Source organism: Oryx dammah, unplaced genomic scaffold (assembly GCF_014754425.2).
Source record: "Oryx dammah isolate SB20612 unplaced genomic scaffold, SCBI_Odam_1.1 HiC_scaffold_17, whole genome shotgun sequence".
Lineage (NCBI taxonomy): Eukaryota > Metazoa > Chordata > Mammalia > Artiodactyla > Bovidae > Oryx > Oryx dammah.
This window is the reverse complement of record NW_024070201.1, coordinates 60,580,799-60,594,718: the sequence shown is the minus strand read 5'-3', so window position 1 is coordinate 60,594,718 and position 13,920 is coordinate 60,580,799. Positions and strand designations below refer to the sequence as shown.

General features: G+C 43.9%; 1 protein-coding gene across 3 annotated transcripts in view; it reads left to right on the top strand.

Annotated features, from left to right (window-relative positions):
• Positions 1-13,687, top strand: part of LOC120876845 — a 202,715-nt gene extending 189,028 nt beyond the window's left edge. For all 3 annotated transcript variants that reach the window (XM_040258949.1, XM_040258950.1, XM_040258948.1), the window contains one exon: positions 13,248-13,687. In XM_040258949.1, coding sequence (XP_040114883.1) covers positions 13,248-13,632 — 385 coding nt within the window. In that variant the 3' untranslated portion in view covers positions 13,633-13,687. The remainder of the gene's footprint in view (positions 1-13,247) is intronic.
• Positions 13,688-13,920: the final 233 nt, after the last annotated feature.

Genomic DNA, 13,920 nt, shown 5'->3' with positions numbered 1-13,920 from the left:
TTTATATATTCTAGATCCAAGTTCTTTGTTGGATAGCTTTGTCCAGTATTTTCTCCCAGTCTGTGGCTTGCCTTTTCAGTTTTGTAACAGTGTGTTTCTGTTGTGCTCTGGGCCACCTCCATGCCCAGAGTGCCCACAATGCATTGTAGGTACCATTTGTGTGTCTCCTATCAAAATGCAAGCAGCTCAAGAGAAGGCACTGTTGCTTTATCCATTTTTATTTCTTGACATCCAGCATAGAGCCTGGCCTAGAGGAGAACCAAGAGTTGTTTGAAGAACTGAATATGATACCAGGAAAGACATGACTATTTTTGTAAAGAATTATAGCAGTTTAGTGCAGAAATGGCTGTTGGAAATCATCCAGGTCAGCATTTCTCTCTCCAGATCCAGAGCCAGCGACTAGAAAAACTTTGCGCCCTTGTCTGTGGAATGAGGGGAAGGCAAAAGCGAAAGGGCCAGGGTTAATGTCAAGACTTGGTCTTTAATCTCAGCATGAATCATCAGTGAGCCCTAGATCGAGAAGTAGGAGGTAGGAGGAAAGGTTATTAAGGACAGTATCTGAGCATAAGACTAAGATCATCTTCGTGTCTTTCCACAGATTACTTCTTAAAAGGAAAAATGAATACTACAGATCAGATGCATAAAAATATAAATGTATCAATACTTACTGCCACTGAACTGTACCCTTTAAAAATGTTTAAAATGATAAATTTTGTGTTTACCACAATTTAAAAAATAGACAAAAGGGAAACTATACAATAGAAAAAGTAAGCAATAAATATTTTAATGACGTGATCAAATCTGCATCACCAATAAGGACAAATGGACATCTTGTGGCTCTGGATATGAAGCCTGAAAAGGGCCCATTGACATATGTATAGTGTTCTAACCTCAATCCAACCATAAGGGGGTCATCATACAGACCCACATAATGGGTCATACTATACAATAACCAGCTTGTATTCATCAGAAAAATATCAATGTCATAAAAGATAAAGACAGACTGAAGGACTGTTCCAGATTAAAAGATGACCGAAAAGCTATGATAACTAAATGTAACACATGATCTGGGATTAGATCTTGCACCAGGATAAAGAAGTTTCTTCTTTTAAAACCATTATTTATTTATTTGGCTGCACTGGGTCTTATTTGCCACATGTGGGATCTTTTCTGCCTTAGGTGGAATCTTTCTTTGTGGTGCATGAACTCTCTAGTTGTGGCACAGGGCTCAGTTGCTCTATAGCACGTGGGATCTTAGTTTCCCCACTGGGGATCAAATCTGTGTCTTCTGCATTGCAAGGCAGATTCTTAATCACTGGACCACCATAGAAGTTCCTCTTCTTTTTTTAAAAAAGTAAAACACCTATTGAAACAATTGGTAGACTTGGAATATAAACTGTAGATTACTAGAAGGATTAGACCATTGTTAAATTTCCTGAATTTGATAATTGTCTTGTAGTTATGGAAGAGACTATCCTTGTGTTTAGGAAACACACATTGAAATATTTAGGGGAAAGTGGCATGACATATACAACCTACTCTCAGGTAATTCAGAAGTAATAAATGTTAATGCTAGAGCACACGTGACAAAATGTTAAGAATGGATGACTCTGTACAATAGTTATGCAGGAGTCTTGTACTGTTTTTGCAACTTTTCTGTAAGTTGCAAAGCACTTCAAAACAAGTTTTTAATTGCTTTGGGGTTGATTTACTAAATATTACATCCATACAAGGGCATACTTAGCAGTCATTAAAAATACATATATCGGCATAGAAACAAATTCATAATATATAATTGACTGAAGCAAGCAAATTGCAGTATGATCTGTTTTATTCAGAACAAAACAAAAATCTCCTTTTCTGAAAAAGAGTCTGAAAAGATACGTCAGTTCAGTTCAGTCGCTCAGTCATGTCCGACTCTTTGTGACCCCATGAATCGCAGCACGCCAGGCCTCCCTGTCCATCACCAACACCCTGAGTTCACTCAGACTCACATCCATCGAGTCAGTGATGCCATCCAGCCATCTCATCCTTTGTCATCCCCTTCTCCTCCTGCCCCCAATCCCTCCCAGCATCAGAGTCTTTTCTAATGAGTCAACTCTTCCCATGAGGTGGCCAAAGTACTGCAGTTTCAGCTTTAGTATCATTCCTTCCAAAGAAATCCCAGGGCTGATCTCCTTCAGAATGGACTTGTTGGATCTCCTTGCAGTCCAGGGGACTCTCAAGAGTCTTCTCCAACACCACAGTTCAAAAGCATCAATTCTTCGGCACTCAGCTTTCTTCAGAGTCCAACTCTCACATCCATACATGACCACTGGAAAAACCATAGCCTTGACTAGATGGACATTTGTTGGCAAAGTAATGTCTCTGCTTTTCAGTATGCTATCTAGGTTGGTCATAACTTTCCTTCCAAGGAGTAAGCGTCTTTTAATTTCATGGCTGCAATCACCATCTGCAGTGATTTTGGAGCCCCCCAAAATAAAGTCTGACAATGTTTCCATTGTTTCCCCATCTATTTGCCATGAAGTGATGGGACCGGATGCCATGATCTTCGTTTTCTGAATGTTGAACTTTAAGCCAACTTTTTCACTCTCCTCTTTCACTTTCATCACGAGGCTCATCACATCAAAAGATGTGTACCAAAATGTTAATTCTGGGGATCTCTGAGTTATGCAATAACTCAGCAATAACTCTAAGGGCTTTCCATCTAGAGAAAACAAAAGTTGGAGAAGACTTAGAATGGAAGATAAGGAATTTTTCTTTTCTTAATTCCACAGAGTGTGATGTAGGAAGTTGAAAGAACTTTGAGCTTTGGCCGCAGAAAGAGATTACTGAAGAATGCACATACCCAGCTCAGAGGATTCCCAGTCAGTCCATGCACTTGGGTGCCCATAACTGATTGGAAGAAGTTGGATTTTAGGGACCTCATGGAATGCATAAACACCTTTCTTAACTTCTGTTCTTTTTTTTTTCAGTGGGCCCAGGAACTATCACCATATCCCTGGTCTGCTTAATTTTGAGAACCTGGAAGATCTAATAGTCACTTTTCAAAGATGCTTTCTTTGAACTCTCTCACTCAGAGGGCAACTCTAACAAAGACAAAAAGCACAGCAGTAGTAGTATCGTTAGTGTGTGGAGTCAAAGTTGACCCTAATCTAGTTTCTCTCGGCCTTCACTCACGGTTGACTCTGCTTCTGGACGTCTAACAAAATTATCTGATCATCATCTATTATGTTTACCCCTTGAGACTGTGTTTTCCTGTGAATTGAGCATCATGTCACAGTCTTCTAGTATTTATTCAAAATGTTTTAATGAATTTGTTTCACATCCTTCATTTCTGAGTCTTGAATTCCTCATCAGATCCTTTAATGTTGTTTCTGAGCACGGCTTTGAGGACTTTTGCTTGTTATAGATTGTGGCTCTTGAGATATGTTGGACTTTCTTGTCATCTTGACACTGATTTACCAGAATGAACTTCTTGGAAGAACACGGTTGCGAAGAAATTGTTCTGCTCTAACAGCAGATGATTTTCATTAGTTTTGCTGAGTTTGGGGACCCAGTGCGTGCACTTTGAAAACTGCAATGATCTGCAGGCAGCTGGGTCTGGGCATTTTCCTAATGTGAGCTACTGCCAACTCATTATATCAGCTTTTTATATTCAGAGATAGGCAAACCAGTTTATTTATATATATTTCATTTTTTAAAAAATATTGCAAAATGGCAAGTAAACATAATGTGAAGTAAAGACTTGTTTATTTATTCAATCTCACATCTTACTTGACTTTAAAAGTCTAAAAAATCCTTCTTGTTACTTATTATATCATTTGTCCTTTTTAAAAATCATTTGTCCTTTAAAATAAAGCCAAAACTTGCTTAAAAGCAACATGAAACCAACCAAAGGAAAACTCAGTATTCTTCAGGTCATGATTATTCAAACTGTGAGGCTGTCAGAAAATATTTCTTCCTATTTTTATCTTAACTGCCTCCCTCTCCCTTTCAGGAGCAAAATAGCTGAAAAGTTTGCAAATACATTCATTTGTCTATGTATTCATTTCCCCTTGGGTTTGGAATAATATTCCTCAACTACCTGGAAAACCTAAAAAGCCTAGACCTAAAACTGTACTCAGAGAGTGAGACAAGACCACAGGTACTGCCATGCCAAATGACAGTTAAATGAGGCAGAAATCAACCTGGGGAGGGTGGTGTTACATTGAGGAACCCGAGGTCTCATCATAGTCTCAAAGGCTATCTGAATGGTGGAGACCCCTGTTTCTGCGGTAGGTGCCCTTTGTGAGAGGTGGAAGCCAGACAGCCAGGGTGGCCCAGCTGTGGGTCCTTTGAGCCCCATCTTGAATATCTTTGGCGCCACAAGCCCAGTACCGCCCGCAATCCCAGCTCTCAGTTGCCTCCTGTACCTCTACCTCCACTCTTGCCTTCCCCATCCATTCCCTGAAGGGTTAATCTTGAAATGCTGACATGATCATGACTCTCCCTCCTCTTTAAACCTCAACAGTGGCTTCCCATTCCGTTAGGTTAAAATCCGATCGGTACAGGATCAGGCCCAGCCTTTCTCCCCTCTCTCACCCACTTGCATTCTCCCCTCCTGTCCTGTGGTCCAGCCACAGGGCCTCACTGGCCTTCCTTCAGTTCCTCAGGAGCTCTGCACTCCCATCTGCCTCCACCTGGTTCAGACTCCCTTGTTACAGCATCTCATACAGACATGTCCATCTCCTGCAGAGCACTTCCCCTCAGCTTATATTTTTTATGGCCTTTCTTTAACTGTAGGCTCTGCTAGGGAAGAGGACCCAATGCTGCCGTATCACCAGCACCAAACCCAGTGATGTGGTTAGGTCAGTAAGACTTAAGATGAAGTGAAGGTTGGTTTACCATTTTCTGCTGAGAATGATTCAGTTCAGTTCAGTTCAGTCGCTCAGTTGTGTCTGACTCATTGCGACCCCATGAACCGCAGCACGCCAGGCCTCCCTGTCCGTCACCAACTCCCGGAGTCCACCCAAACCCATGTCCATTGAGTTGTTGATGCCATCCAACCATCTCATCCTCTGTCGTCCCCTTCTCCTGCCGTCAATCTTTCCCAGCATCAGGGTCTTTTCCAGTGAGTCAGCTCTTTGCATCAGATGGCCAAAGTATTGGAGTTTCAACTTTAACATCACTCCTTCTAATGAACATCCAGGACTGATCTCCTTTAGGATAGACTGGTTGGATCTCCTTGCAGTCCAAGACACTCTCAAGAGTCTTCTCCAATACCACAGTTCAAAAACATCCATTCTTTGGCGCTCAGCTTTCTTCACAGTCCAACTCTCACATCCACACATGACCACTGGAAAAACCATAGACTTGACTAGACGGACCTTTGTTGACAAAGTAATGTCTCTGCTTTTGAATATGCTATCTAGGTTAATCATAACTTTCCTTCCAAGGAGTAAGTGTCTTTTAATTTCATGGCTGCAATCACCATCTGCAGTGATTTTGGAGCCCGGAAAAATAAGGTCAACCACTGTTTCCACTGTTTCCCCATCTATTTGCCATGAAGTGATGGGACCGGATGCTATGATCTTCGTTTTCTGAATATTGAGCTTTAAGCCAACTTTGTCACTCTCCTCTTTCACTTTCATCAAGAGGCTCTTTAGTTCTTCTTCACTTTCTGCCATAAAGGTGGTGTCATCTGCATATCTGAGGTTATTCATGTTTCTCCCGGCAATCTTGATTCCAGCTTGTGCTTCCTCCAGCCCAGTGTTTCTCATGATGTACTCCGCATAGGAGTTAAATAAGCAAGGTAACAATATACAGCCTTGACGTACTCCTTTTCCTATTTGGAATTAGTCCGTTGTTCCATGTCCAGTTCTAACTGTTGCTTCCTGACCTGCATATAGATTTCTCAAGAGGCAGGTCAGGTGGTCTGGTATTCCCATCTCTTTCAGAATGTTCCACAGTGTATTATGATCCTCACAGTCAAAGGCTTTGGCATAGTCAATAAAGCAGAAATAGATGTTTTTCTGGAACTCTCTTGCTTTTTTGATGATCCAGCAGATGTTGGCAATTTGATCCTGGTTCCTCTACCTTTTCTAAAACCAACTTGAACATCTGAAAGTTACGGTTCACGTATTGCTGAAGCCTGGCTTGGGGAATTTTGAGCATTACTTTACTAGCGCGAGAAAGATTAGCTCCACAAATTGGTATGATTGCATCATTGGAACAGAGGGACTAAACAGCTTCCATTTACCTCTTGAGTAAATTTTTGTCTGTTACGACATTGCAGCAATCATTAAACTGTGTAAGTTTTCTATGCAAAGTACACTGGCTCAAAGTTACCTGTCCTACGTCCCCTTCAAAGCATTTCTCAGCCTTTTCTCGAAGTTCCTAAAGTGCAGTAGTTGCCATGTCTCATCCATCCTGTCCTTGCCCTCTTGCTCTGCTCACCTGATTCCCCCCTCCGCTGCTCTTAAAACCACTTGAAGAAACAATACACTGGCCCTTTTGATAGTTCTCCTGTGAGAACACCATGTCTACCCGCAGGTTGGCTGCCAGGTTGATACAAGCAGTCTTCCCTAAATAAAGGAAACATTTGACCCAAAAACAGATGTAAATTTCCACCCCTAGAGGCCAAAATTGTTTAAAAAGTTTAAAAAACAAACAAAAATAACAACAAAAATCTTTAAGTTGCAGTAATTGGCCAAGACATGTAAGATATGCATTGCCTTATATAATTGTCACAAAAAATCCTGTCATGTCTGTGCTACTGTCTTCATTTTAGAAATGAGGAAAATTGAGCCTCTGGGGTGTTGAGTGACTCTTTGAAGTCACACAGCCTCAGAGCTGTAATTCAAACCCAGGTCTAATGACTTGAGCTCTTAACCAGTGTTTTACACTGCAGGCCAAGGTCAATAGAAATGGATGACATAGGGACTTGCATACAATTAATTTCGATTAGCCCCTGTAGACCAAAATCATTCTGTAAAGGCCATATCCAAAGAGGCTTGACTGAAGATAAATTATTTATAGAAAGACATTCAGAGTATATTCCTAAGTGTGAGCTTCATCATCTTAATCTTTCAGCTCTGTACATGTTCACATTTAAGGCATTTTCTCCCCAGGTCTATATTTCTAAATATGTGTTTCTCCTTGGAACCACATGACCTCCTGACACCACCCAAGCCGGGGCTTCTCTGCGCAGATTCCCTTGGCCCGAGTCTCTCTTTAGCAGCTTACAGGACGCTCCCTCAGGACTCGGCACAGTCAAGGGGTCACGCTGCCCAGCTTGTGCTTATTCTTAGTTTTAGGGAGTGTGGGGATGGACTTCCTGCCAGAATCCTGCCTTGACATGTCAGGTAACTGACCACAAGCCGTGGCCCATCCTATGCTATTTATGGCAAGTGACAAAAATAGCCTCACCTCTCTGAAAGGTGTTATTTGTGCCATATGCCCACTGGCCTCCTACCATCTGACAGGCACTTCTCTCCAGACCTCAGGAGGCAACAAGACTGTGTGCTCACACAGACCCAGGGGCACCATGTCCCTCAAGGGTGCACAGCGCCTGCTCTGGAGGCAACCAGGGAGGCGGGGCACCAAGGCAGGCCTCCGCACTAGGGTCAAGGCAGAACATAGGAGTAGACTCAAGGAAGGAGACAGGAGCTTGGGGAAGAGGAGTAAGAGACGACCAAGCCCAGCTGGTGGAGTCGGGTGCAGTGTCAGGGTGAGATCGTGGACACAGCTGATCTGATTCTGAGCCACAAATGCCCCAGAGACACACTGGCCTCCAAGCCTGGGCTGGGGCTGTGTCTGGGGCTGAGGAGGTTAGTGGAAAGGGCTGGAGTGACCACAGTGTAGACAGAACCTGTCCCTTTCTAGCTGTGTGCAGATGAGCAGCTTACTTCATCTCTCTGGGCAGTTTCCTTATCTGAGAGGGTAGCCCTAGAGGAACAGCTCCATGCCAGGTGAGCATCAGAATCACCGGAGACTTTGTTAGACTCGGGATGCCCTCTATATTGATTGAGGAGGTCTGAGGACCCCGGGAATCTTGATGTTGTGCAGGTTCCCCAGGAGATTCTGAGCCCCACACTAGTGTTGGGGAGCCCCTGTACCAAGTGAGCCCCAAGGGGCCTTCCAAGTAAACATCCCTTTATGCTAAAGTTTACTTTATAAAGCAAGTGTAAGAAACCATAGAAGATGGGCATTCACCTCACTCAATTATTAGGCAGCGTCATAATCACTTTATCAGTTGTTTGTGATATCCCAGGAAATATCCATTGAGAACGTATTCAAAGACAGTTTTTTGTGTGTGTCAGGCTGAATCTGGGCTTGATTTCAGTCCTCACCCCCCACCCCCCTATATCCTCTTCTAGGCCCTCCCTCTCGCCTGATTTAGTCTCTCCCACGGGTCACAAACCAGGAACCAGAAAGACAAATCCAGACAGTACACACATGAATTTTACTTAGTCTGCCCAGTATTAAAAAAACAAAATTCAACTGAGTAAATTTGAAGATCGAATTGGCTTTATTCACCCCATCTAGTTAAATAGAAAGAGGCTCTGAGGAGTTATATAAATGGAAGATGTTTATAGGTTAAAGGAGGATGGGTCAAGAATGTATCAGCCGAGGAGAAGAAAGGATTGTTTCAGGCCACGGTGTCTTCTTTTGGGGGCAGGGAGCAGCAGTGGTCTTTATCATGCAGATAAACCTCACTCCCGTAGGTTGGACTTCTCAGATAGACTGTTTCAAAGGTCACGTTTCTAGGAGGGATTGAAATTGCAGTGAAGTCTTGGTTTGCTGTCTGAAGGAGCCACGACTCTATTTGAGGCTGAGTATTTCTTTTTAACACAATATCTTTTAGAGTCTGAATTTGCGTGAGGTCAGACTGGGCATTTGCTTTCCAGCTCACCACAGGCCTGCCACAATGAGTGTGTTATGCCAGTGGCTTCCACTCTGCCCGGGATTCCACCCTCCCTGCCTAGACCCTGATGTTAGATCTGAGCTCTACTCCTATCTGCAGCCCAAACCTCTTTCTGAGCATCAGACCCATAGATTCAGATGCCTTCTGAATATATAGTCCATGGAAGGCCTCGTGTGTCGTGCAGGGCTAAATAAATTGTAGCTAGGGCTTCCTTGGTAGCTCAGATGGTAGAGAATCTGCCTGCACTGTGGGAGACCTGGATTCGATCCCTGGGTTGGGAAGATCCCCTGGAGAAGGGAATGGCTACCCACTCCAGTATTCTTGCCTGGAAAATCCCATGGACAGAGGAACCTGGCGGGCTACAGTCTATGGGGTTGCAAAGATTCAGACACGACTGAGCAACTTCTACTCACTCACTCAGAGGTATTGTTATCCCTATCGTGCATATCATCTTAGGATCTCACAGGCACCTCAGCTCAACCTGTTCAAAGCATTAAGTCACCTAGACTGGGAGCAACTCTGGGCTCTTCTCTCTCCTTCATTTCAATTTATCATCACACCTTATGCAAAATCTCTCTTGATTCCATCTAGTTTTCTCCATCTCTGCTGTCATCATCCTAGTCCCAGGCACCATCATTTTTTGCCAGAACCATGTAGTTATCTAATTATTCTTCTGTACACATCACGTTTCCATCTAATCCATTGTTCAATTTGAAGCCACAATTTTACTAAATCAGTCTGATCTTGCCTCTCCCTGCCTACCTCTTGAGAGGAGTCCTTTGGACAGCAAGGGGATCAAATCAATCAATCCTAAAGGAAATCAACTCTGAATATTCATTGAAAGGACTGATGAAGCTGAAGCTCCAATCCTTTGGCCACCTGATTCGAAGAGCTGACTCATTGGAAAAGACCCTGATGCTGGGAAAGATTGAAGGCAGGAGAAGGGGATGGATAATAGAGCATGAGATGGTTGGATGGCATCACCACCTCAATGGACATGAGTTTGAGCAAACTCAGGGTGATAGCTGAGGACAGGGAAGCCTGGCTTGCTGCAGTTTATAGCATCACAAAGAGTCAGACTTGACTGAGCAAATGAAAAACTCCCTGCCTTCAGTGGCTTCCCAACGCCCCAGGATAAAATCCAAATTCCTTACCAAGACCCTCCCCAGTCTGCCTCCTGCCTGCTCCCCAGCTGCCTCTGGCAGTCTGCGTTGCAGCCATCTGGGACTTGTGTTGTCTCTGGGACATGCCCCCAGAGGTTTCTGGCCTCTGGGCTATCACATAGGCCATTCCTCTTTCTGGAAAGCTGTTCCCCCAACTGTTCACTTGAAAAGTTTGTACATTTTCTCCTTAGCTTATTAGCTTAGCCGTCACCTCCTCAGAGGGTCTTCCCTGATACCAAGCAAGGAGCCAGACCCCCTGGCACGAGCTCCCAGAGCCCCTGCTTCCCCTGCCTAGTGCTCGTCACCCTGAGTTCTGAGTGTGCCCCCTTCCAGACCGTGGCCATGTGAAGGCATGGACTGTCGCCTGCTAACTGTTCATGGCTCTCTCTTCTGTGCTTGGAACACAGAAGTGCACAGTAAATGTTCACTGAGGAAAGGAAGAAAGGGAGAGAAGAAGAAAGTGGAAGGGGAGCCAGAAGGAAACAACAGGCACCTTCTGGCCAAATAGAGGACAAGAATGGACAAGTCCGGCCCCACCACTGCCCTGAAATTGAGAGCTCCTGAGGACAGGAATCCTCTTAAGTGTTGTAGCCTCAGCATCTAACAAAGAGCAGGTGAACTGTGGAGGCTGTGGAATGAATGAATTTACTCTGAGTCCCTGACCTAGACTGTAACCAATGGTATAACAAGCCAGAGAACCACTGGTTTTGTAATAAGCCACAAGCAACAGTTTGACTTTTTAATGTTCATGTGTATAAACTCTGATAAAGATTAAAACCTAAAAAAAATGGAATGGTGGGAAAATTCTTACTGAGTACCCTAAGGTCATTGATGCTCAGTCGTGTCCAACTCTTTGCAACCCCATAAACTGCAGCCCGCCAGGCTCCTCTGTCCGTGGAATTTTCCAGGCAAGAGTACTGGAATAGGTTGCCATGCCCTCTTCCAAGGGGTCTTCTGGACCTAGAAATCAAACCCATGTCTCCTCTGTCTCTTGCATTGGCAGGTGGATTCTTTACCAGTGAACCAACTGGGAAGCCCAAATACCCTATGGTCACCACCAGTCAAATCAAATTGGTTATGAACTTAACAAACAGGAAGTCTGTTATCCAAAGGTAATGAAGCCATCACTTAGCTCTTAAAGAAAATATCATTCTTAAAGTCAAAGGAACACATAAAGAAAATGCAATTCATTCATGGGACTAAAATGCAGATTTTGGCTTCACCTACTTTATCTACTAAGCCAGAATGAAGGACAAACATGTGCTTTGGCTCTCCAGAGCCTGAATTTTGGGCCGGGACCACCACTTAACTGTACAAATGCATGCCTTTGGGAAATTGATCCAGCCTCCCTGCTCTACTTTCTTTCCTATACAATGGGGAAATAAGATCTACCTTGCAGGATGGTTTTGAAGACGAATAACAAAATGTAAAACACTCAGTGCAGCCCTGGTGACCAGGTGCTCATCAATTTCATTGTTTGAAAGTACTCCTGCATTTTAATTATTTAAAGGTTTGGTGGCCTGGCTCAGAGTTGCAGGGAGCTCAGGAAATGCTATACTCCCAGTGGGAGGAGGCACCATTTTTACTGTCAGTGCCTTAAAAGAATGAGGAAAAGGTGGCAGGGAACTAGGAAAGCAATTGCAGGAAAGAAGCAAGAGAAATAAAAATGGGAGAATTTGGTTCTCCCTGGATCTCAGTCACACTGAAGAGCTGGGTTTTCTTCTCCTCTTCCCTTTTCCTTCTCTCTTGTTCGGGAGGGAGGCTCCTCAGGCAGTGCAGCCAGGGGCAGGATCCCAGTGGGAAGAAGGAGGAGCCTTACTTCTCCAGCCTGCTTGTCTCTCCAGTGCTCCTTTGGAGAAATGAAATGCATATTCATACATTTAAACAAAATAGCACTTTAAAAAAATTATTTCAAAGGCAAATCATGTTCATTCTGGAAAATTTATACAAACCAAAGGAAGAAAAAATTATCCAAAATTCCACTGCTAGATCACTACTGAAATTATTTGGGAGTCTATCCTTTCAGAGTTTTTTTTCTAGGCAATAAGGACATAAGCCAGTATGTTCCTATAAAAACCAACGGGATCAAATGGTACATACTGTTCTGTAATATGATCTTTTTCACTAATGACTTTCCATATCAATAAATGAATGTATCTAATGTCATGATGGGTGACACCAGTGGATGCCCAGGTGGCTGACCCCTGGCACCCACGGCACCCTCCCTGGAAGGAGACGCGTAGCTTGCTTCTGTGAAACACGTGAGCAGATTTGTAGGCAAACGTCTATAGGATCCGCAATTGTTTTCTTAACAGCAAATTGTCACATTCAGTCTTAATTTTCTCAAAAAGAAAAAAAGACAACATGATTAACCTGTTTAAATCATAAGTAGACTTCTTTGGAGAAGAAGGAAGAGATAACTGAGCATGGTGCTGTTTATTTCTGACTTTGCTCAACCTCTGCATTTATCTCAGGAGTGCCCGGTCGCTCAGCTGAGTCTGATTGTTTGTGATGCTATGGACTGTCACCCTCCAGGCTCCTCTGTCCGTGGGATTTTTAAGGCAAGAATCCTGGAGTGGGCTGCCAGTGCCTGCTCCAGGGGATCCTCCCAACCCAGATATCGAACTCCTGTGTCTTCTGCATTGTCAGGCAGATTCTTTCCCCACTGAGCCATCTTTTATCTCAAATATAGCCTTATTTCTAGACAACAAACTTAAGAAACAAGACACAGTCACTGTCCTTAAAGAGATTACAAGCTCATAGCAGATGTAAGAGACAGTAATTCTCTCATCTGCACAAAAATACCCGATTTTTTACCAGGAGAAGTGAAGACAAGATGGACACAATATTAATAATAATAGCCAGTGTTTAATGAGAACTTACTATATCTGTGAACTGTTAGTGTCTTACATTTTATACTATTCTATGACACTTAGGATTTAATTCTCAGTCAGCCTATGAAGTAGGTACCAGTGTTGCGAACATTACGTTATTGTGGGGACTGGGGTACAGAGAAGTTAAGTAACTTGCCTAAGATAACCCAGCTAGAGAGGGGCAGAGCTGGGATTTGATTCTAGGCCCACTGAAGCTAGGTCCCACTAGGCTGAAACTCAGGGGTTGGGCTGGGAGACAGCATTGTGGTGACCCGGAATAAGCACTGTAATATCATTTCCCAGGTACTGCGGCCTGAAAACCGGCTTGCTGACGTCCCCCATGGTGGGCTTCATGGTGGCCAATCAGTGCACCTTCCACACACCGGTCAGCTTTCCTCAGATCCCAGTGGCCGCGCTGGCCGTGGAGAAAGTGGGTCGCTCCAGCGTGCACTACCGCCTTGCTCTGTTCCCCCCTAAGCCCACCAGGGAGACGCCTTCCGTCAGCCACTGGGACCTCAGCGATGGCTTCTTCTTCGGCCATCCCAAGCTGGCTCACTTTGCCTCTTTGGCCTGCACCACAGGGTCCTCAGTCCATGTCTTTGTCAATCCAGCCACCAGCAAGCCGGTGGGCCTTCCCGAAGACTTCCGGAGGGGCCTCCTGCGGCTGGTGAGCCCGGCTCCAGGGTGAACGTCTGTATGGGAGTCACGCCTGCCAGCAAATAAAGTGTAGATGACCCTCTTAACAGTTTCTTCTGTTTAACTGAACTACATTTGATTTATTTATGCTGTGTTGGTTTCAGGTGTACAGCAGAATGATTCAGTTATATATCTATAATATATATGTATGTATGTGCTTCATATTATTTTCCATTTATAGGTTATTACAAGATGTTGAATATAATTCCCTGTTCAGTTCAGTCAGTATAATTCCCTGTACTATACAGTAAATCTCGTTGCTTATCTTTTTGGGGCGTGG